Genomic DNA, 24,929 nt, shown 5'->3' with positions numbered 1-24,929 from the left:
ATTGCTGTGAAGTGAGCAGTACATCTCCGTCCGTCATCTCTTAAAGGAGACTGAGATCCTGAAAGACCCTCTCCAGGCTGTAAACAAACATGTTTTGTTTGTTTCCACAATTCACTGTTGATTTTACTGTGTTTACAGACTCTCAAATGTATTTTTCCAGTATTCTATTTTAGTTTGTTTTCTTAGTATGGCCGACGCTTGTGTTTTGTTTTATTTTAAATTAAGCTGATTGCCCTTCTGGAATTGAAGGCTTCTTAATGAATATAGTCTCTCATGTGAATCATAACACAGCGAGCGATTAATTCCATTTACAAGATAAACTCTTTGTAGTCATTTGTTTTGGGATGTATACATCAATGAAGGTCACGTTTGATAATAGTTTTCACCTGCCAAAGTCACAGAGTGTCTAGTGGGCACATCCATTCATGGTGCTGTTTGGGGAGGGTCATTGCTCTGGTTTTAAAAGACAGTGGCCTGCATTTGAATGCTGCAGAAGTCTTATATGTGGTAATAACTATCTTCTGTGACCTCAGTTGAGATCAGTGGGTCAATGGACGTCCTAGTAGTATTTTTGACTCGTGACCTGATGAAGCAATCACACAAAACATATTTCCTTTGGATCTTCCCATGACGCTCTATTTTCTGTTTTGGAATACAAAACAGCTGTTTTACATGAACTCACTGACATTCATCACTGCTGACCCTTTTGAGGGCTGGTGAATAAACTGAGCTTTGTCCGTTTGGCTAGACATTAACTGGCGCAGGAGCTGGGAATCATAGTGCTTAACTCTGATTTGGTTTGGGAAAGATCAAAGTAAGATTATCCTTCTGAAGAAAGACCAGTAACATGCCCTTAAGTCAGGGACATAACACACTGCACCTCTGTAAGCTGTGGAAGCTGCTGTTGGGATGTTATGTCAAGTCATTTTTTTACTGTTATTCATTCATTTTGAGTATACATGCTATTTTGAAATCCATACCTCCCCTACACTGCTGTGGTCCTTTGAAAATATACAGGATTGTCGGCATATGAAGACAACCGTTAAAACGTGTTGGAGACACGTACGAAAACAGTACAAAGCTGGAAAAGATATAATGTAAGATGTTGGTCAGCTCAGGCCAAGATGAATCAAAGACTTCCTACATCACTTCTACAAAGGGGACTTGACTGAGACAGCATATTCCCAAATTAAGTCCCGTCCAGACAGCTCTCCTGGGAATAGATACTCGGCTTTATTCAAGGAAATGTAGTAACTCAGCTCGTGGAACATTACTGCAGGCTGACAGGACTGAAACCAGAGCCCAAGTAGGCAGCAGGTCAAAGAGATTAAAATGACCGTAGGGTAGAAGGGGCACAGAGGGTGGTAGCGGTTGGGCATTCGTGAATGCTTACGCGTCTTCCTAATGCAGCCTTTAAAATGAACGTGCCATCGAAACAGTCTTTTAAGAAGTGTATTACTCCTCCACCGGTAAAACAAAGGGCATTGAGCAATTACAATTCACAGGCTCTGAAATCCACACAGACTAGTGACGAGGGCCTTTGTACAGTTACAGAGCAGTGTGACATCGTTGATTAGACAGAACTATTAAACAGCTCAGCGATTTTACTGGTAGAGAAAGAGCCCCTCAGCCCCAAAAATTTCAGTTAGTTTTTGATCTCTCTCAAAAGGGTTGACGTGTCCAGCCATCAAGCTTCCCCACCCAGTACAAATAATTTGGTTACATGAGCCTACGTTGAGGACAGCAGGTGCACACTCGGATGTCAGATATTGCACGTAGGCATCTAAAACTATCTCTGTTGTTTTTCCCAGCTTCACTAAACTGGGCATCGAGGGCACTGTTGATTAAGCACAATATTCTGTAAGACACATTAAATGTGGGGTGTTTGGTTGGAATTTCAGTAAGTGTGAAGGTGTACTCACACACAGGAAATCATGGTGTTTTATCTAATACACGTTTCCTGGTATTAAGACATTATGGATTGGCAAGCTGTTGATGTTTGGATATGGATTTTTCCACAAGCACTTGGATAAACAGATCTTGCTGTGCAAGTGGGAGAATAGAGTATGGGGAACACACAAACCAAGTTGGACAAGCAGGGTGGCAAGAAAGCTGGCATTCCAAGTTAGAGGTAATTGCACTTGAGCCCTTTTAGGCGGTATTTTATACACACCATGAATTGTAGTGGCATCCTTAAATTTAAAAGAGAAAATGAACGTTTTTGTCACAAACTGAGAGGAGACCAGATGCAAATGCAGGCAGTCCTTTATTAAAATCCAAATCATAATCCAAGTCAAGAGCAAGTTAGGGTAAATACACCGGATCTCAAAACAGAGAACAGGGCTAAATAGAGGGAATAGGGCTAAACAATAGGAATAGGGCAAACAATCTAACTCGGGTTATCAGGGCTAACTAGGAAACAAGGAGCAAGTCTAACAGGACAACAAAGACAACAAGGCAACAACAAAACAAGGAACATACAGCTAGTGTACGATTTCACAAGGGCACAAACACAGGTGTATATATACACAGACATAATAAAGGAATACATTGGGGACAGGTGCATACAACTGACTAAAAAAGTAGTTAGCCAATCAGGTCTAACTTGGCTCTGATTGGCCAGGGGACATGGAGGTAGGGACAGAGACCTGACAGTTTTATTTTTATGCTGAACCAAATTAAAGCTGTTATTGATGTTCTTATTAAATCAGGTTCTCAGTGTATGTGGTCTGCGTGCAGTACCTATAATTTCCAATAGCTTTGATAAACATTGACAGACAAAGACTTCTGGATGACAAATGTATGTACACATTTGTATCTAGGTTCTTTTTTTTTTTTTTAACAAAGTTCACTCTGTTCTTTTTTTCTTGGAATTCATTTTTCTTCTTATTCTCTGTGGGCAGTGGCAACAAAAGACAAATAAACTCACGTAACCACTTGTAATACACTCTGCTGTATACATACCAATATACATATTCTTCTTATGCATACGTAATTTAAACAGGGACAGAAATAAATATAATTTACTTGTATACCTGCTTGACGGACAAGAGGATCCTCTCAAGTTGAAACAAATGAGCACACACAAACAACACATTCAGTTAATTATAGTTCAGCAGAGCGAGTCCTGGTCACTGCCTTTCATTTGCTTTAATTATAATGTGGCACTTGGCTTGTCTCAGGGAAGAAGAGTGGCCGTGCTCAGAAAACAAAAGCAGTTCAAGGACGTCTTATGACAGACTGCAATCCATTTTGTCCTACTCAAGTATTTTGCACCTGTGTGTGTGTGTGTGTGTGTGTGCGTGTTTGTGTGTGTGTGTGTGTGTGTGTGTGTGTGTGTTTGTGTTTGCGTGCGTGTTTGTGTGTGTGTGTGTGTGTGTGTAATCGTGTGCATGCGTGTGTGTGTGTGTGTTTGTGTGTGTGTGCTCGTGTGCATGTGTGTGTGTGCTCGTGTGCATGTGTGTGTGTGTGTGTGTGTGTGTGTGTGTGTGTGTGTGTGTGTGTGTGTGTGTGTGTGTGCTCGTGTGCATGTGTGTGTGTGTGCTCGTGTGCGTGTGTGTGTGTGTGTGTGTTTGTGTGTGTGTGCGCACGTTTGCTCAAGATCTGCTGTTGTTTGTCAAGCACAGTTTGTCCAAGGCAATGGAACTGAACCTCATAACACACAGACACCCACACATGCACTCACTGTGCACCTCCTTCTCTTCCCTCTTTCTCTACCTTAATTCTGCACTTTAGGCACTATTCATACACGTTTTCCTATGATATGAAAAATGGCATAAGGTGGGATATTATTCCCAAAATGTCAGTGGTGCATTCACAAGTTTTGCCTTTTTCATGTTTGCATTGCATATCTCAAAACCCACTTGGTGTAGCTACACATATCTTCAGTTATTTTATAAATCCAACTGTGTCTGCACAGGATGGCACCAGACCCTCACTGGACATTCAAATCAAAGCCTTTTCAGCTGTACTTTCTTCAGCACCATAACTCTCAGTCACTTGTTCTCTATCTTCACCTTGAATCTGTTTCTTATAGCTTTTTGGTCCTTAACATGGTAGTAAGAGCCCTAATTTAGTGTCCCTCTCCACCCTGGATTGCTAGCCACACAAACACAAAGGAACTGTCAGAGAGTCTGGTGCTGCCACTCTAAGCAGGGAAGAGTCTTGAAAGCATCTGTAAGTAGCCATCAACGACCTGGGCCTGTATTTGGCTTTTATCAAGCATTAAACTGCCTCCGAGAGCGTCCTGATGGACATGGCAGAATTCACATGACCTTTAGAAAAAGGAGGCTGTGTTTATTCATCATGGCCATCAACTGCTTAAATAATTGTGACACTGGCAGGCAATGACCTAAAAACTGATGGCAACGAAATAGCTGCAACACAATTTGACATCACATGAAACAAATGTGATCTGAGGACACTGATTCTGTTTTGTAGAATATGTTTGGTTGGCTCATCAAATATTTACAATGGGCTGTGCATCAAACATGAACAAATCTATTTCAGCTGTCAAGGGAGATTTGACAGATGCTGTTGCTCCTGGCTACACTCCTAATGAATCCACTAACGTGGCTGTAATTTCAAGCAGGCCCTTGACCATTCTCTACTATGTTGTTCCCTTTCTGTTTCTCATTCTATGAAGGAAAAATTGTGGATGTTTTTATTCTTTCTTTTCACATTTTTGAAGTGTGATACAATGTTAACAAGTAACTGCCACTGCAGACCACTTCAAGCAATCAAAACATTTCAGATCTGACCTGGGATACTTTGACACAGGAACACATCACGGTAGCAAAATACTTACTGGCTCACTGTTGTCAGAAGAGGTGGATAATGTAACTGCGGATATGTGAAGGCGGATACGTCATTCTAGCTTTGTTTGTAATTTGAGAAATGTCCATGTTATAGACGCCCCATATTTTTGCACTGCTTTCCCTCACCATATGTAGGGCAATGCATCCATCTGACCTGAACAACTGAGAGTGAGGCCCAGAGACACACACATGTCGAGCACAGCCATGCACAGACTCATCTCAACGTACCAAGAGGGGCTAAACTGAACTAACATTGTTATAAAAGCTTTGTTTGTGCCCTTAACCCAAGGTGAATGTCATTAGTCTTCTGGACAGACAAGAAAACATTTTGTTGAGGTTTTCCTCAGTACATTTCTTTGATCTTTTCTGAGGAAATTACATTTTAACAATCCTTCACAGATGTTGGGGAAAACTAGACAATAATAATGTCGGAAACTCATTTAGTTTAAGTGACACAAAATAAAAGGACTCCACCCCACCATAAATAATGGGATAGCTGTTGAATTTTAAATCATATGTTTAGTGATTCCAAAATATATTTCAGTAAAGCCATACAAATTCATGAGACCTGAATTAAGTAATATCTGTGGGCTGTGTATTCCACCAAATGTATTGTGATAATCAAATGATCACAAAGTCATAAAATGACCATTTTATTACAAAGAAGATTGTTAATGGGTAACACTGTATCTCAGCCTTTATTTAAAAGGTCACAGTCAAGGCTAAGTCAGAAGAATAGAATACTGCCATTTGTCTACAATACTCAGAGTCAAATACAAAAGGAGAACTAGCCCAATTCATTCTTTTACATAAACAGTTCATGTTAGTAATTGCTAAGAGAATGTATCAACACAATGTATCATTGGTTTATACATTTCAGACACAATCTGGCTTTATTGCCTCTTTACTCCAGACCTTGTGAGAATATGTACTTTGTCACCTTACTTTGGTGACAAGTACACACTATACCCTACTTTGTCGCAGCCCTGTTCTTGTTCAGCGTGACATTATAAGCAAAGAGACTTCAGATTTGTGTGCAAAGAGTCCAGACAACGCACAATGCTAAATGTCACACTCATAAAAATTTCAATGCAGTGAAGAATGCCTAAACTGGACCTTCCATTCACTTCCAATCTGAGCATTCTCCAAATGTTCTCTCTGATGTCAAAGGGGGTACTTTCTCTAAAAAAAAAAATGATAGAGCATTCAGCTGAGAAAGTGGTCCTGTAATGTTTACCCTGCACACTGCTGTTATGTATTGAATTGCATGGCATTTAAATTGTTTTGGAATTCTTCTTTAAGGACAATAAAAGGCATACAGTATTATTTTCTTCAAATAAATACCTTTTATCCATAATGTATGCTTCACCTTTTTACCCCTCACAGATACTTGGAACAGATGCTCAGAGCAGAAGTTAAATTTCTGTGTAAGGGCCTAAACATCTAATTAATTCCTTGCCGTCTCCTTGCGATATTTCATACGTCCTTAAGGAAGATTAATGAGTAAGCTGATCCTGTCTGCATAATGTTGTTTGTATATTAATCTACACAACATCTGAACAAGCCACATTGTGCCCTTTTCTGCATGGTTTAATTACTAACAGTTTTTGTCATTCCAGTAATTCATGTTTACTTTAAGGCAACACATTAAAACAGTGGATTATTCCATTTTGTGATGTATTTTCTGGTGTGGATTTATGGTTGACTGAGGAGATGTGTTAACTGAAATAATAGCTCTACAGGCCAGATCAAACTCATGGACAAAAATATCAAATCTTCCACATGAAAACAAACATCAACAGCTTGCCAAACAACATATCGCAACATACAGTGTAGTATACTGAAATGTGTTTGAGAACAGATGAGAAACAGAACATGTGACAAATGTTGCCCCACATGCAACACTCTGCATTTAATATACAATCATATGCACCTATTCTACAGTCAGATAGTAAGGGATGCACCCATAGGGAAGAAACCATTAGGTCATTAGTCTTCACAACAAAGGAGTCATTCTGTTGAGTTTTTCCAAGTTCATTTTTTTTTTTAAATTTTTTTAGATAAAATTAAGATTTGCATATAAATGAAGTGAATGACCTTAGTTTGCTCATTATCTCATTCGTTAGCCTAATGTTGCTGTCCAGAGAGCTAGATTATTTTGCAGATCAGGGAACCTCACTCTTACAGCATGAGGGGGATACATGGGCTGGCTGCTCTCAGAGACATTGGGGTCAAGTGAAAAAGAGCTTAGCTGTGGCATACTTTCGCTGCGGTGACATTAAACTTCACCGCTGCAGTCACCACCAATTTATGAGCACATCTAGATGATGAAACAGTTTCATTCTCTCAAACTGTGGAAGGGTATCTCTAAAGTTATATAACGCAGTACAACTGATTTTTTCACTTACAATGAAGTTTTGATGGGTGGTGGACCAGATTATGCACTTATGAACTTTGTAACATCTCTGGTCCACACCCATTAAAGTTTGCAAATGTTGGACAAACAGGTCAGCATCACCTCTTTTAAAATGAGAGGTAGTCCATTGCACAAGTACAAGCTTATCAATGCATTTATAAAGGAAACAAGTATAATCATAATATGATTAACAATATGATTATAATTAACAATATAGATATAATTAAAATACAATTAACAATATGATTTTTCTAAGCACAAAAAGATCACAAGGCAAGACCTGCTCCCCTCTTGTATAACTGAGTAATAAGAATCGCAGACCAAGGCCAGTTGCAGAGCAAAGAAGGCAGTCCCTGTCAAGGAAGATAAGCCATCTCAAATGTCACTTTCCCATTATAGAGGTGCCTTTAAACAAACAGCATAAATCAGTCTCTAACTGGAGCACACCAGTTACAAAAACAATTTTCTTTCATTTCCATGGTCTGCGCTGAATAATGCATGCTCTAATCTCATTGTTCTGATCAACAGTCATATTAAAGAAGGTATCCGATATAAGAAGCTACCAACAAAAGCAGCTTTTCAAGCACAATCCCTGCATGTAGGTATGGTGCATGAATCTGATTTACATAACAGTACCTATGGACCGTTCATCATACAGATTCTTTCAAGGTGTCAACAGCACGTTTCTGTCACAGAGGAACACAGTTAGCTATTTGTCACAGACATTGGACTTCCCCTTTCGTGTACCCCCCCCCCCCCCCCCCCCCCCGGACGATGTGAGTCAGCAAAGGCGTACAGAACATTTCTAAGGTGTCACGTTACATGAAGGGAAACCAAAGTGCTATATTAAAATCTTCTGTAACAAAGATGCAATGAGAGTCTCGACAGTTCTTGGTTCCAGAACTTGCTGGATATGATAACATTAACAGCTGAGAGAGAAAACAGGTAATCTGGAGGAAGCGAAAGCACTGCCAGTCTTTCGTTAGTTGTCCTCTTTGACTTCATTGACCAATGCTGCTCTTCAAACCATTTGTCTCCAAGCAACTGATGATACCTTGGTTGGTCTTAAAGATTTTAGGTTGTTTGTTTTAAAAATAAGCCCAAGCAAATCTCCATTTTAAAGATGCACAATCAATTTGAATGTTTTAGTATCATATGAGGATAAACTGCAATATTATATATATAAATTAGCATTTTAAACTGAATATAAGGTAAGATATTTTTGCACTAATAATAAAATCAATGCGGTAGCACTTGTTTTGGTTATGGATGCATCATGAAACATCCTTGACTGAAGTATTTTTGTAACTCTCTCAATAATAATACTTGCCACTGTCTATGCCTGGAGCAAGGAAAATAATAACTAACCAGAGCAAGCAATAAGGTACAAAAGACTGATCAGTTATTACATAGGCACAAAGACAAAAATACAGAACTACAATGGGAATAATAAAATGTCGTTCAAAATGAATTTTCAAAAGACGATCTGTGGATACAATCTGGTATGTGGCCCATCTGATATGTTGACCATTGTATTCTTCTACAGCTGCAGTGTTTTATCATGCCTTGAGATGTGCATGCAGATGCAGATACAAGGCAATGCAATGCAATGTTTGGAATCTCAGGTTTTCACTTCACTTCAAATTCATTCTACTTTTACTGTGTCACTTCTTACAACTCCTCTGCGGAGACTGGATCTGGGAGTGCCTGACATTTTGATTTTAGATGGCTCAGCAAACTCATCAGTCTTGTAATGATGGATGCCAGCTCAAATTTTAAGATGTGGCATTCCTGTTTGAACAGGGAAGTGGTCTCAGAAGACAGGGTGATTTTCACTAATTCATTGAGTACAAACAGATATAATGCAGCAGGCGCATTGGCTTTGTTTGCAATCATACAGAAACCTCTAAGGACCAGAGAGTTTTGATGAAGAGGTGACCCTCTCCTCCTCGGATGGAACTCCAAAGATGGATCGAGCGAGTCGGCTGTAATGAGGGGAAGAGCTAGAAAAGGCAGCAGGGAGAGAAGGAGGGGGCAGAGAGGAGTGACACCGATACCTTTTTTGAGAGGGATCTCTGTGTAGCAACAGCTGCAGAGCAAGTAAACAACAGCATCGGGTTACTGATGTGATGACGGTTCCCAACTTGGAGGACTCGCCCTTGTCATGATTGATCATGTTCTCTGTGTCTCCATACTGCTCTATGAGCAGAAATGCATGCACGCTCTTTGTTAAGGCTGTTGCATATCGTATTGTTTGAACACATTTTGCCCAGCAATGGCATTTCTCATGATCTCTCTTTCCAGAATGGACTGTTAAAGATTAAAAAAAAAAAATCTTCAGCCTAAGTTTGAAATGATCATTGTGAATTTGGAATGTGTCAGTAGCCTGATATCGTTTGCACCTGTTTGTCATAAAAGTAATGAAGGCCAAACATAGCAAACTAATCATTTCACACAACCGCCGAAACACAAAGGAAATCATAAAATAAATACACTGTGAGAGATCTCATTTGTCTCTCATTTTGCGTGTTGTTTTACCCAGAAATATAAGCTCTCGAAGAGTTATCTGTAAGTGTTTTAACTTGGGACTATGGTTTGGTCATAGGTGATTATGACAGCATGATTTACCATGTTCTCTTTGCTTCTTTCTAGTCATTTATAAAATCTTACATCACCTGGCTCACAAATGTCCTATTACATAACTGTAATTCATTTTACAGTATGTACCATATGAAATATAACAAACAAACAACAGGGCTGTGCATGAATTGTTTCCAGTTGATCTCAGGCTGCAAATAGGCTCCAACAACTGCACATGATAAGAGATCTTGTTTGGACAGTGTTAGAAACCAACGGGGCACCCTTTATATATCCGAATATTAACCTTTCGCCTACTTTCATGCTGACTTCCTCCCTGTCCCTTTGTCCACTCAGACTGCTTTTGCCCTCCATGCCCTCTCATACTAACTCATTTTCTCCCATACTGTATGCTTCCACACTACCCTTGCACCTTCTCAATGAAAATGACTTTATCGAAATTATTGTTTTATAACGCCATGAAAAACTATGCTTTGGGAGTCTAGTGATAAATATTTTTCCTTTCAATTTACATATTCTAAAGCGTTCTTGTAATTGAATTTCCTTCTCAGTGAAAGTGATGGGATTGGAGAGTACATTAGGGAAACAGTCTAAACCTTTTCAATGAACCATCCAGAGGAATCAAAGTATTATCTTTGATGATTACAGTTTTGAGCTGAATAATGATTCCCATGATCTTTTCAGGTTATAATGTTGATGTGCAAAAATAAAGATGGTTTTTATCATGAAGATAATGAACAGAGGCAGAGAGATTGGTAACTGTCTTAATCTTTATTTTTCTTGAATTCGTGTCTAACCCATGGGGTCACAATTAAAAAAATTGTATTCGTAAGTGCTACAAATCAATACAATCCAAAGCAATTCAGTCAGTTCACTGAACTAGGTAAATGAAATAAATTTGGATAGTCCAAACCAAAACGTAACCTCAGCAGTGCATCAATAATTTATATATAGAGATATTTACAGATATATTTTCTACTATAAATACAATGGCGTAATAAAGTGCATGTGAAATACTTCACAAAGCACAAAGGTATAATGTGAACTACCAAGTACAAAATAAGAAGGGTATATCGTTTTAAAAACTGAGTTAGAAAAAAATTACTGATGTTCATTAATAAAAATACAATATTATACAAATACATGTTGAATACATGCTAATTGTTTAAGAGAATACATGGCATTTCAATAAGTGTATCCCTAAAAACCAGGCAGAACAATAGTGCTCTTAAAAAAGCTCTTGAGTGAACACCTGAGATGGAATGACAACATGACTTCCTGTGGGATACAGAGACTGAATATTACACCAATATGGCAAAGCCCAGCTTTAATCTGAAAATACTTCCCAGATGTCTTTTTACTGAGGATATCCCAGCCAATATTTAAGCAAAACAAAGGCTGACTATAAGAATGTAATTATCCCCAAGGGGCTGAATCTTAGCTAAACCAACTCAGACATCTTCAATCAACATGACTTACTAAGACTATAGTAAGAGTTCTCCTACTTCAAGCAACACTTCTCTGCAATTCAATACCAGGAAAAAAGAAAACTTTTCCTGCCCACAATTCTTGGAACATCAGTCTTTCCTTGACATCCAATGCACTTCCAAGGACTTGTCTTCATATTGCAGTCAACGCTGATTCTCTAATCCTCCTGTTTTAGAATTCCCAACAAACTACAAGCAGCTGAAGCTCTTCAGCTGAATTGCATTACGATGGGGCTGCTGTGGTTTTCTTCATCCACCTGTAATGTGAGAGCATGGAAAGAGACAGCAAGAGAGAGAGAGAGAGAGAGAGAGAGAGAGGGAGAGAGAGACATATGGTTAGCCTTAGTTATGTGAAGCCGACTTGAGCAATCCTTACATATAACGTTGTGATGTAAAGCTGCTGATACTGCCATATCTGTACCTCTGTGTAAGCAGGGGGCGGTGGCAGGTAGAGCCCGGGAGTATGCATGCAGATAGGACTGTCATCCTCATCAAAGTCATCCAGCAGTGGAGCAAAGGGGTTATCAGTGTAGTTGTCCTGAGGGAACTCACTATAACTTGGGGGAGATGAGGGTACAGACACCCCGCTGCTGTTGGACATGCTTCCTTCCTGGCTACTCACACTACTGGTCCTGCTACCAAACCCATTGAAAGGGATGGTCCCAATGACCAGTGGCAACTCCAAAATCAGTTTATCACTTCCAGGAATGTGGACATAGACCTAGAACACAACAAATCAAAGATGCAATGCAAAATGAAATTCAACTGCATTAAGATGATGCATCAAGCATATGCTTCATTTGGTGGTTAGCTTCACTAGGCAACTAGACTTATAGAATCACTATGCTGTCTATCTTGACCTGAACTGATGGCTTCAAATTCCTTGCTCACCATAAGAGTGTAGTCCACATGGATAATATCACAGCCCAGAATGGTGGGTTTGAGCTTAGGTACATGAAGACTCTTCCCCTGCCATACGCCATACATGCCCGAAATGACATGGTCACCTCTCACAGCACACAGCTTCTCCCGTAAAACCTTGGTGTGTCCATTGGCCCTGTAAGTGTGTTTTGCAACGATGGCCGCTTTTGGGACAATGATGCGCGAGCATTGGTTCTCAAATTTGGCACTAATGGTAATGTCTTCTCCCTCACAGTAGCCTTTACGATCAATCTTAGCAGTGATGGACACTTTGCCATCAGGTATAAACATACAGGTGACTTTCTTCTCCTTTGTGCCAGCAGCAGGAGCCTGAAATGAGAAAAAATAAGGTCAGGTCAAAGTCTTTGAATCTCTGAACACCTTTGCTTGGGTACTGAAAACTTAAAAATACATCATTCAGAATGAGACAACTACAGTTAAACATTTGCCTTAAGGTTTACTATGGTCTGTGTGTGAGCTGACTCACCATGAGGTCAGGGGTGTTCACATCCAAAGGTTCCACCACCTCAAAATGCTGCTTGCACTCTAGTGCTGACTGAGAGGCCCTCTCCATCACTGCTTTGACATAGTACTCTACACAACCAAACTTCCCCTTGTAAGAGGACACGAGTTGCCTGTTAAAACAGAGGAGAGATTGTTTTTACAGATTTTGATTGACAAACTCTCTCAGTTGAAAGTGTGCATCCATTTTGCATGGGATGTCAGTATCCAAGGAAACTTACCCTGGCTGTGGAAGCTCAAATCCAAACATGTATTCATACTTGTTACCAGGCCTCAGGATAACACAGCCATCTTGATCTGGAGAGGAAATTAAATTGAATGCATAAGGAACCAATGTTTGATTATCAACTACCTTCATAAACCAAAAAAAATAGCTTTAGCTATTAAGAGGGATGCAGTATAGAGAATCTCGTTCTCAAATGAATGCAAAGGTTTTGTTTTTGTTGTTATTCTAACTGTCGTTGTTATTGTCGTTGTGTTTTACTTATAGCATTGCAGTAGGCCTAGTAGTTGTAGCATGAGTGCTGTCAGTAGCAACAAGTGAAAGAAAGCAAAAGACAAACTGAACTCCGTCCCTTACCAGTTGGCAGGTGGTCTAATGAAATAACGTCTTCATATTTAAGATAATCTATTTCCTTTCGACATCGTTGCTTTCCCTTGATATATTCCACTTTTGCGCAGCCGATTCCGTAAATTCGTATTGCTGATACTTTAGTCACTTCCGTCACCTCAATTACGATTTTCCCGGCCACCTTGTCTCCACTGCTGTAATAAGCTTTGCTGGGATCACTGAATTGAACCTCAAAGGTTTTCGGTTTCTTTGTAATCAAAACCATTTTTTCCGTTCAATCACAAAATACTGGAAAACAAAAATTCGTTCAGAATATATTTAATTTTAGTCTGTTTTAGTCTGGTCTACCTGCAGCTAAAATAATCAAATTTGCCGTGCACCTAGCTGTGAGGCACAATGCTATTTGAAAACAAAATCTTATTTCTTTTCTTTCTGAGATATTTTGCAATTGTTAATGTCTCGGTTCACTGTGGGTATACGACACTTTGTGAGGACTCCAGTGTTATATAGTTACTGGCCCCAGCCATCACTCTCGACTCACAGTATGATGTGCTACCGTGTGGACACCACATGGACATGGTGAATGGGCTCAAGAACTACTCTCTCATTGGTCAAAAACGTTGTTTGTGTATCTCCTCACCAATGAATGCCTGGGTAGAGCGCGTGAACACCGCATGGGTAAACTAGGGGAAAAAAACAGGGAGGTGGACGGCTACTGTAACTGGAGGTTGGTCAGGGGACAGGGAACAAGCCCCCTACATGGACAACCTATCAGCACTGTCTTGACCCTCGCAAACACAGACAGTTACACGTGTTTACAGTAAATATTTGCCCTTAGGTGCTCCTTCTACCACTTTCCTGTGAACACATTTTGAAACAGTTCTTTCTTAATTCGTGTTGCTTTTAACGTGTGTCATATAGGTCTATTTAAATAGTGGGTACAGGATTCTGACAGTTTTTTGAACATTTGACTTAGCTGGTGAATGCACAATTGAAGCTGCTGTCAGTGTTTGAAATTTGTGTCTTGTCCGTGATCTGCATCCCACTGACTCTGCAGTTGTATGACATTCGAACTAGCATGAAGCTTTTTAACTTTCAAATCAAATTATTTCTTGTTGATACAGAGACCAATTCCAGGACCTTCCCAGATTCCAGATCTTCTAATACGCGATATGGACCTATAAAGTAACAACGAGGTTAAATTTAGCGACCCAAAATGGAACAAACTATTAATTCCTACGCATTATCTGCGCATTCATAATGTGTTATTTGTCAAAGCGGAATTATTTCAGCCTTGTGACTGAGAACAGCGTATTGGATTTGTGTTGGTTCATGATAAATTAACGTCCGACAAACCATGGTACTCTTTACTTTCTCCACCTTGAATGTAGTGCCACCTAGTGACAGCTAAACCAGAGCGAAACTTTTTGAACGTTTCTTTTCAGAACACACAAATATATAAAACTCACAGCCATTTTTATAAAAACATATTTACTGCTAATAAATAATTGTCAAAACCATTATTTTCCTAATAAGATTTTTACATTTTACTGTATTATCAGTCTGGCAAACCAGTCCAGAAAACACAGCGTTATAAAACATTAATGATGAAAACACTGAAATGCACGTCTGGCAAGGCTTTTTATGGAATTCAGGATTCACTGTCTTCATGAAGTAATGAGTGTGAAAAAGCTGACCTTATGGAGACAGTTCTTAAAGAAATGCATGCATGTTTCTGAAGTATCATGGCTGTGGTTAGAGCACATGCACAGGCTCAAAAGTTAAGGCTTACACATTTCAGTTACATGTGAATTTTCTATCCAGTTTGATAATCTCCAGTGTAAAAGATTACATTTCAATCCATTTTTTCCATCATGTTCATGAAACATGAATGCATTAAGTAACTGTGAAAACTGATCAACTTTTGTGAAAGTACTCTGCACAAGTATTATACATAGCCTTAATACATTTCAAGTGGATTATTTCTACCTGCTGTATTCATAGCAAATTTCCACAGGGCAGCAAGACAAGGTAAATGCATGTTACTGAAACATTTATTGTGGTCTAATGTACGAAGCACTTGAAAAACAACTTTGCTTAAATTCAAATTATCCTCCCCAAACAGAAATGTCCAGCACTAAAACATCTGTGGTAAGAATGAAAGCATTTAGATTAATCACTGAGGTAGGGGGAAAAAATAAACATTTTTCACTTTCTTACCATTCAAGATGTATTTGTGGCCCTATAAATATGACACCTGGGCCAAAGTGTGTAATTACAAAAGAGACACATTTTCTAAATGCGATTTAAATACAAACAGTGGTCTCTGTGCTTTGACATTATAGGCTACTTATAAGGGTTATGTCTACCAAAATGAGACAGATTAAACAGTCTGCTCTGACAAACATTTGTTAACACGAGATGAATTCCACATTCACATTTAACAAGGAACCAGATCTACAGCAGCATTAAATAACATTCTTGATTAAATAGAGAAACAATTATCAGATGTTTTCCTTGTCACTGATATGTAGATGCCATACAATACCTAAAGGAGAAGGGAAAAAAGGCAAAAGGCCTGGGTTTCGCTCCACCAGAGCACTCCAGCCCTCCAACCACAGATTCATCAAATAGCAGCTGACAGAGGAATATGCGATGAACATCACAGTGAAGTCGTCATCTCCATGAATTGCATTTAACAGAGAAAAAAGAAAAGCTGACGGAGACAGTTCCATCTCTGAGGAGACATTGTAAACTGCATTGAGAAAACTGGCAAATATTTAAAGAATGATAAAATATTACCAATACTTACTTCACTCACTGTAAATAGGGTGGGCCATTTATTTTGGAATTCAGTAATCATCAGTGTTTTCTGGACCAACTTCTGTCACCTTAACAATAACCTTAACGGCTATAAATCTACTCTCACAAAATGCGCAAGAGACCGAATGCATGTGTAAGAACCAAGATTTATTCAACAGGAGGTAGACCAGAGTACAGACAGGGGCTGAAAGAAACCAGGACATACAGGAACACACAGGGCAGGACACATGAATGGGATATCAGGAAACATTAGGACTTAGAATAAGGGTTCTCATGCAGCACAAAGCAGGCAAGTAAATTCTTAACAATGATTAAGAGTAACAGGGCTTGGTCTTGAACAAGACTGGGCAATACTCAAAATTACAAATGACGCTAATGTAGGAGACAGTTGTAAGAGAAAGGGAACAGAAGCAGGTGCAACAGATCAGTTAACTCATTGAACCAAAGAAACCATGGCACTAACTAAACCAATGAAAGGTGAACTCCAAATGGCCACCAGAGGGGGGAGTGAGAATGCAGGGATTGAAACACACACACACACACACGAATACATAGTCTCTGAGTGTGCACTCTGTATTGTATGGCTGAATCTGTGTATACTGTGAGAAGCTGCTCACTGTAGAGAGGATGACTGTTTTAATAGCTTGGACATTGCTATATGTTTACAGTTTAATGCTTTTAAACAAAGACTTAAAAAGGATTCGGCTTTTAAAATCTATGTTTTCTTATTTTTGTGAGAAACAATTTGGAACACTGGAATATCATCTAGAGCAATATTATCAACCCAATCTGAAAATGAACTTGTCAAGTTAAATTAATAAGAAATAAACTGGGGTCTTTCAAGGGTGTAGAACTGTCTAAATGTATGCTAATCATTAATATACCCTATAGACATACTTGCAGTATTTAACAAACTACTGTTCATTTTGGATTAATCTTCAAATCAGCAATTTATGTGTGACTGACCAGTTAAAGTTGTATTGTGTGGGTTCTCAGTTTAATGCAGTAAAGTGGAGGAACTATTTGAAGTAATTACTGGAATGGCGTTTTCATTAGCCTAAATTGCAGGAGTTCTAGATGATCATGCCAAAATAAAATATGTAATTAATTAATAAGCTATGACACCATTCTGTAACCTCTTAATTAATTATATTAATATTTTCTATAACCGGTTTTCATAAAAAACTAAGACCCACCTCACCTAAAAAATATATATATATATCCTTAGCAACCTATAAAAAGTATAACTAGGAAATAGGTAGTGACCGACCAGTAATATTACTGTATGTAGGCCACGCATCAATTTTAAATAGCATAAATTTTTAAACATTACTGTTTGACATTATGAAGATAAGAAAGCAGTCATGTCCAGCAACCATATATTAAATCTTTTCAGCCGGTCCACACTCTGTACAATGCATAAGCATTTCTACACTAATTGCATCATTTTTTTGCTAACTTCAAGGTTAAGATAACTTACAAAGTAGTGGCAATTGTGGTGCAGAGACAGCTGCATCTGTGAGCATGTGAGTATGACATTTTAATCAAGATAAACTTTTAATGTGTTCTGGTATGATCAAGAATATGCAGCACTGCACAAGACAATACCATAATTATTTGAAAGAAAAAAAATGAACTGGAACTTTAATTTCCAAACAGTGTTTCCAGACACCATTCTGAAACTGAGCTGAAACCAAGTTTCTTTTAACAATATAGCCATGGTCTAGAGGTTAGAAAACCAGGCTCATGACCGAAGGGTTGCTGGTTCAATTCCTAGGACTGACATCCAGACCTTGGGCAAGACCCTTAACCCAAATGCAAGGAATGCTGCCCACTGCTCCTGCATCTGGTGTGTGTGTGTGTTCACTACTGGTGTGTTGGATGGGTTAAATATTGCTCACTGTTCACAGTTTGTGTGTGTGATCACAGAGATTTACATATATTAATAAGTGTATCCACATATCAGTATAATTTTTTGCTCAGACTTACATAAATACAAATTGCTCCAGGGACAGTTCCAGACTGTTTCCATGGATACTGATAGAAATTACATGAACATCTTTTGACACCTTTTCCCCCTAAACTTACATTCTTAAACAACCAATGACATAAGATAAACCTAAAATATCATTGCATCTCTCTGCGAACACCTGAACAACAAAATAAAGATTGAGTAAGTAAGTAAAAAGTTACAAAGAAATCACAATATCAAACAATGATGATGATATGCTGAAGTGAAGTATATTTTTGATGTTTCGAAGCTCATATTATTATCATCCTGGTGTTCTGCACATGCTCTTTATGCCAACTCTCTCTCTCTCTCAATATCACTCTAGGTGATAAGGGAAATATTACAACCTTGTCCATTCCCTGTCATCTCTGTGCTATTTTGGGGGATAAAGAGAGCAGCATTTACAATGTTCTAGAAACCACCAGAAGTTGGCCTAATAAAGTGCTAACAAAGCAATCTAAATGACCAGCATAAAAACTAGCCAGTGGCCACCAATGTTATAAATTAAAGAGTATTAGGAAATTCATTCCTAGCTGCAGGCTAACAGTACTTGACAGTCATTCACCAGTTTAGATGATTTACCTGTTTAATCTTTCTGTTTTGAACAAGTTATTTCATCTATTTGACAAGTATAAAAAAATCTGTTCTGCTTGTCAAAATGACAAACGGTAAATAAAGCTGATGTCAAGGCCCATTCATACTGCACTTAATCAAATAAATAAAAATTTCAATGACACGTTCTTGTGCATCAAAATCATAATACTGACAAAATAACTTGAACAAAGCAACCTCTTAAAACAGAGTTTCATCTGTTCTTCATGTCTCTCATCTCTGTGCCATTTCATTAAAATGGCTTAAGTCCTATTAGTGTCCAGCAGTTCATATCACAACGAACCAGAAAAAGCAGGAGACTTTACCCCTAAACCAAATATCCAAACAATGATTAAACTAGGCTTTGTGTCATTGACATAAATATATATATATATATATAATTATGACAAAACATTCTGAAGCATCTCGCTAACAGCTATGGTGAGAGCCAGAGTCAGAGAGGGGGTGATCCTAACAACTCCACCAACAAGTAAATGGACTACTCCAGGGTCTGTAATCATGGCTTGTGCATCTTCCAGAGCGGCCATGGCTGACGCGCTGGAGTTGACATCCCCTGTGGTCATTACATCAAACAGACAAGCCTGAAAGTACACATCCCTGGTGGGCAACAGAGAAGAACAGTGATCGTGCACAGCAGTGGTGGGCTGAACCTGAGATCTCTCCAGGCGCTGTGAAACCGGACAACCCCACACACACAACTGCAGGTCCTGCTCAGGCTTGTAGGACTCCACTATGGCCTGAGGTGAGCGAAGGGATAGGCCCAGGGAACGTCCAGTCTGTCGCACCACCAGGGTGGTCCCGATGTGAGCTGCCAAGATCTCAGCGTGACGTCCCGGAGCTTTCGAGCGGACCTGAAGGCTGTGCTTACCCTGCCGCTCCCCGCTGCTCACTGAGCCATCCACAAAGGCAGGTGGTACATTGTCCAACTCTGCTTCATATATCTGCTGCTCTGCACATTCACGTCTGTTCTTAAAGATGATGGTGATCTGCAGAAATGGGGCAGAAAACAGAGATGGTACATTCTCATGAGATACGAGCATATTTTAAACTCATTCATTACAGTTTACTCGAAACTATAACAAGACAAACTTGATCTTACACACCGTACCTCTAGTACGGTAACACATGGAGTCACACAGATAAACTCTTAGTGATGCACAGTACTTCCAAATTCAAAGAGGTTTGCAGCCTTCATCAGCCAGAACAACAGATCAGCAGGATTTTAGCTCTTGTCCAAACACGCTTAAATTTTACTGTTCAGGTCCTTTGCTGAAGCAAGTTTATCTATGCAAGTCTGCAGGAGTGTGGCCTTATTTTATGTCCTGTCTTGTTCTCACCTTGCTGAGTGCTGTAGCATATAAACCCTCTTGTACTGGAGCACTGGTTGCCTGGATGTAGAGGAACTCATTATCCACCAAGGGCCAAGCACCATGTACAGCACAAGTCTGGAACTCATTGCCGAAGGTCCTCACGTGAGGATCACCAAACACTGCACAGTGGAGGTAATCAGGCATTCGGCCCTTGCCCTGAACATGGGCCTTCTCGTAGATGCAGGCGTCCCCAGAGAGAGGTGCTTGAGGAGGGGGTCGAGGCTGGGCCGTGGGGCCTGCTTTGGGGCAGCGGTGCTGGATAAGTAGATCTTCGATGCCTTGCACGGCAGAGTGGTAGGCCAGATCACCCCTGCAGGCACGCGCTGTGCGCCGTGTGCAAAGAGCATAGGAGCGTAGGGCACTGCAGTATCCCGCATTGCCCCCTTCTCTGCCACCCCCTGCACCCCCTAGGTCCAGAGTGGCAGCCACAAACTCTGAGTTGCACCTCAGGATCCTACAGTGTGCCCACACTGACAGAGCACAGTGTGAAGAAACACAAATTATTAAATGGCTTCGACAGATTTACCAAAGTTGCTCCTAAAGGTTACTCCTAAAAGTGTCTTTTTTTATACTCAGTTTTCTTGTAAGGCAAGCGACAACATTGTTATGCATAGTGCCATCTGCACATTAATATGGAAAAAAAAACTGAGTTGTTATCTTTAAGAGTTCTGAGTTGAGCCAAACAAATAAATTCAAATTTCCAACATAATATAAAGCATTTCTTTTATTTGAAGACATACTGCAGAAGATAACCATTTATGTCAAGAGAGCAATACACAATCAGATTACCTTGAAGGCAACACAGGTGAGAGAGGAGTAATGCTGTGAAAACTCCACATTTCCATAATGTCTCTATGTGGTTACCACCAGCAGCCAATTGTCCCATTCCCTCCCATACAGAAACAGCCTGAAGAGGTTATCAGTGGTCTAGGGCACAGAGCTGTGCTCCTAAATACTGCCTGCATATTATACACACCAGACATACAGGGGAGAAAAACATAACATTTATGATATCTGTTTTTTCAACCCTTAAGTACGTAAAATATTTGAATATTTTGAAATCAATCATGTGAAAGCTAGCTGTGAAAGCTGATTAGGTGATGAACGTGTGAAAGCAGTATAACATTTTTGTTTTAGTTCTGTTAAACCTGAGGATCACATGTAGTTTTCATTATATCTCTTACTAAGTGATTTTGTACAGTTAAAATAAAGTGTCCTACCTGTTTGCACAGTTGTAATGGCCATATTCAGTTCAAATGCTAAATGCACAATGGTTTTTATTTCATCTAAATTTAAATGTATGATTAATAAAATCATGTGACCAGAGGCTCTCAGAAACTCTACTGCTATTCTGCAAAGCTTTTTCGGTTTCCCAGATAAGTAATGCCGCAAGTGTGAAAAGAACAGCCAAGTATTCCTATTGGACAGTCTTGACTTTCAGGTAATGTTATCTGCTAACTGAGAAATCCTACTTCCTGGAATACTCCCCCAGTTTAGAGTGTAAAATGCCTGAGAGGAGGAAGTTCCAAGGACTGAAAGCAGAGGGGGGTTATGCAAATGAGGTTTAATCTTTATCATTAAAACTGACTATTTACTAGTTATTTCATGTGAAATAGCAGGATGTTTTTCTGCTGTATTTCTGAGAGAATGACATTCTTTTTTGTTTTTGTCTTACGGAACATCTAAGAGCAGTCATTGTTTGTTAACTCTATCACTGTCACTTAGCCTCTCATTTGGTGTTTAGATCGAAGGAAGAGGCATGTTTAGCAACTGCTGGAGTAATATCCATAAACACTATGGAATATACATGTGAATACTCACACATTTGATTGGGGAGTTTTTACTAACAGTATTATTTAAGGTAACAGGAGTGCTAAACGTATGCTACATAACTTCCCATACTAATTTGTGAAGAAGAGCCTATTCAACACAAAACATTTTTTTTCATATCTTACACACAATTAATGTTACTGATGAAAGCTCAAACTGCTTAAGGGCTATTTAGCAGCAGTTAATATTTAGAACTGCTTTGCTACTTAGAGACCTCATTATTGCTGTTCTCTTTACATTGTTGGCATTATTAACAATGAGGTTTCTGTCTGGGGACTGTACATTTCTCCACATGGTTTTGAGACAAGCACAACCTTTTATTAAGTGTTATCTTATGTGACTATGTGTCTCAGTTGATGTTTGGGATGAGAGAGGAGGAAAGCTAACAAAGATACACTGAGAACATGTACACAAAAACTTGTCTTTTATTCCCCTGTGATAAATGTTGATTTCACTACCTTTCTTTAAAAAAAAAAGATTAAAACCTATGATACTGCACCCACACAGAAAACTCTTGGCATAAATTTAACAATTTCACATCACAAAGTAATACCTAAATCAACAGAACTGGCTGTTTTTTTGTTTGTTTGTTTGTTTTGTTTTGTTTTTTTAACAGGTAGTTCTAGAGACAAACTGGTTTCAACAAATCAGGGAACTGACACAAAATGATCTCACTGGCTTAGACCATATATTCTATATTGAACAGTGTAACTTGAAATTAACAAAATTTAGTGACAGTGGCAAAACACGGAGGAAGACACTTTTTTTTCCGGCAGAACACAGAGGAACACACGTGCACGGATAAACTTAGTCATAGAGGTTATGCACAATGATTTTACACCCTGATACCACTTGGTCTGCTCCATCTGAGACCATGCACAGTCTATCAACCTCAGTATACCAGTAAAATTTAAGTATGGTTAGAACTTACTCCAAGGAGTTGCAGTAAACTTCACACGGCCTGTTATATAGAGAAACCAAATGTTTTTCATGATTTCTACTTTATGTAAAAAAAAAAAAAAGGACTGTTTGTGAAAACATTCCCGTTGAAAGGGAAGTTTGTAGTTTGGACCCTCTCTCTCTCCTTTTATTTGCAAAGGGTGAAGAGCAAACACAGGATAAAAGCGAACAAAACCAAAATAATCCTTGGTTGCTTGAGAGTGATCATGATCAGGTTAAGAAACAAGAAAACAAAAATCGAAATGACTATTAAATGCCTTTATTAGAAGCATAAAATGAAGCCAAATGAAAAAGCCAAATCTGTATCACACTTGTGATGCTAATAACCACAGTCCGCTGATAGACTCCTGCAGCTACCAGCTACTGACCTCTATGTCCTTTCTACCGAATTACAGAGAAGAATCACTGAAAATATTATAAAAGATGTTGGAGGTAAAATGTGAAACATATCTACTCATTTACTTTGATATTCAGTGTAAAATGTACACACTTTTCATTCGGACTGGCACAAATTCTGGGTTCTGACCTTTATTTCAATTTATGGGACTTATTGAGTGCTGTAAGGATAAGTTACAGGAGTTGCAAGGCAGAAATAGGGACCTCTAAATATACCCTTCATACCAGTCTCACTTCCCACCCAACCCCTTCCCTTCCTACCCACCTTGTGTCCCCCACTGAAATAGCCTCTTCTAAAATACTGGGGCAAGAAAGCAGGTGTCGGAAATACAGTAGGGGCTCTGGCATTCTGACACCAAGGCTATCCATTTCTTTTTGCAATTCCAGTTCAGTCACTCCTTTCCATGTATGGGGGAGGGGGGTGTTACTGAATGGTGCTGTAGCATCTGTATGTTCCTACTGTAGCTGCTTTTTGTTCTGTAGCTACTACTGGCCTATCTACTACTGGCCTTTGGCTAGTGGTTTTAAATGCAGGTGATTCTGCAGGTGCAATTACACTTTTGAAGTGGCAGCTTTTGTAAACCTTCAACCTGGGGTGCCTTCTTCACAGTGTGTACATAGTTCTAGCTCATGGCATTACCAGATAACCAAAATACCACCCAGTTCCTTCCTTATTCCATATCCACAGTAACCCTTAAATGACTATCACACAAACACACACACATACCAACACCCATACACAAAGCAGAGAATCTGACCAACATTCCTCACTCCTCTCTCTCTCTCTGTCGTGCGTGTGTGTGTTAAACCTCGTGCTAGTCTGCTAATCAAATTAATACGTGCATAAAATAGACCCTAGCCTACACAAATTAGGTTAATGCCTGTTATACGCTATAGTCAGATCTAAAACTAAAGCTATGAAGTATACTAATGATGGTTAACACTGTATCACTTCACACAATTAAATAATATATGGTAAACAAACAATTCAACCAAACATAACTAAATAATAATGGAATAACGCAGGAGTAAGTGCAAACAGGCAGATATTCGCCAAAACAGGAAGCTCAGCAAGTTCGTTACTTGTATTACCTCAATAATGCTTTTATAGAAGTATTGGACGGTAGTACGACTAAATCTTTATATTATCGTTTAAATTCACCGAATTCGCAGAGCATCTCTGTTTCAAAACTTCTGTCGATATAGATTGGATTAGACTAGATTAGATTATATTAGATTAGATATTTCGATTTAATCGATGTTTAAAGACCTCTCAGTGATTAAGAATTTTACCTACCCTCTGGTCATCACGTGATATCAAATTACCGATCGTGTCAAAATTGTTATCGTTTTCTTCACTTGTCAATTAAATTATGCCTGCAATTTTAACATTTTTACGTACCTCTAACCAGGCCCACCGTATCAATGTAGGACGTGTCCACTTCACTTCAAATTAATTTGTTCGACCACGTTTAGGAAACACAGAAGAATGATATTGATGACTGAGTCAGCCTGTCCCGTTACGTTGTCACATGCCATCTGCTGAATACGTAAAATTTTTCCTCACCAAGTGTTATAAATCATCCGCAGCGCAC

At 39.2% G+C, this 24,929-nt stretch overlaps 2 protein-coding genes across 2 annotated transcripts; both read right to left on the bottom strand.

The window, feature by feature from the left end:
• Positions 1 to 11,022: 11,022 nt before the first annotated feature.
• txnipb (thioredoxin interacting protein b) lies at positions 11,023 to 13,672 on the bottom strand. The gene is made up of 6 exons (XM_030782187.1): positions 13,342 to 13,672; positions 12,983 to 13,058; positions 12,727 to 12,874; positions 12,210 to 12,569; positions 11,740 to 12,039; positions 11,023 to 11,575 (listed from the first exon to the last, which is right to left on the bottom strand). The coding sequence occupies exons 1-6, from the start codon at positions 13,595 to 13,597 to the stop codon at positions 11,528 to 11,530; spliced, it is 1,188 nt and encodes a 395-aa protein (XP_030638047.1). The 5' UTR covers positions 13,598 to 13,672; the 3' UTR covers positions 11,023 to 11,527.
• Positions 13,673 to 17,771: 4,099 nt separating this feature from the next.
• On the bottom strand, positions 17,772 to 24,929 carry hjv (hemojuvelin BMP co-receptor). The gene is made up of 4 exons (XM_030782443.1): positions 24,737 to 24,929; positions 20,938 to 21,107; positions 20,116 to 20,618; positions 17,772 to 19,764 (listed from the first exon to the last, which is right to left on the bottom strand). The coding sequence occupies exons 2-4, from the start codon at positions 21,032 to 21,034 to the stop codon at positions 19,159 to 19,161; spliced, it is 1,206 nt and encodes a 401-aa protein (XP_030638303.1). The 5' UTR covers positions 21,035 to 21,107; positions 24,737 to 24,929; the 3' UTR covers positions 17,772 to 19,158.

Source organism: Chanos chanos, chromosome 8 (assembly GCF_902362185.1).
Source record: "Chanos chanos chromosome 8, fChaCha1.1, whole genome shotgun sequence".
Taxonomy (NCBI): domain Eukaryota; kingdom Metazoa; phylum Chordata; class Actinopteri; order Gonorynchiformes; family Chanidae; genus Chanos; species Chanos chanos.
This window is presented reverse-complemented; position numbering and strand designations above follow the sequence as displayed.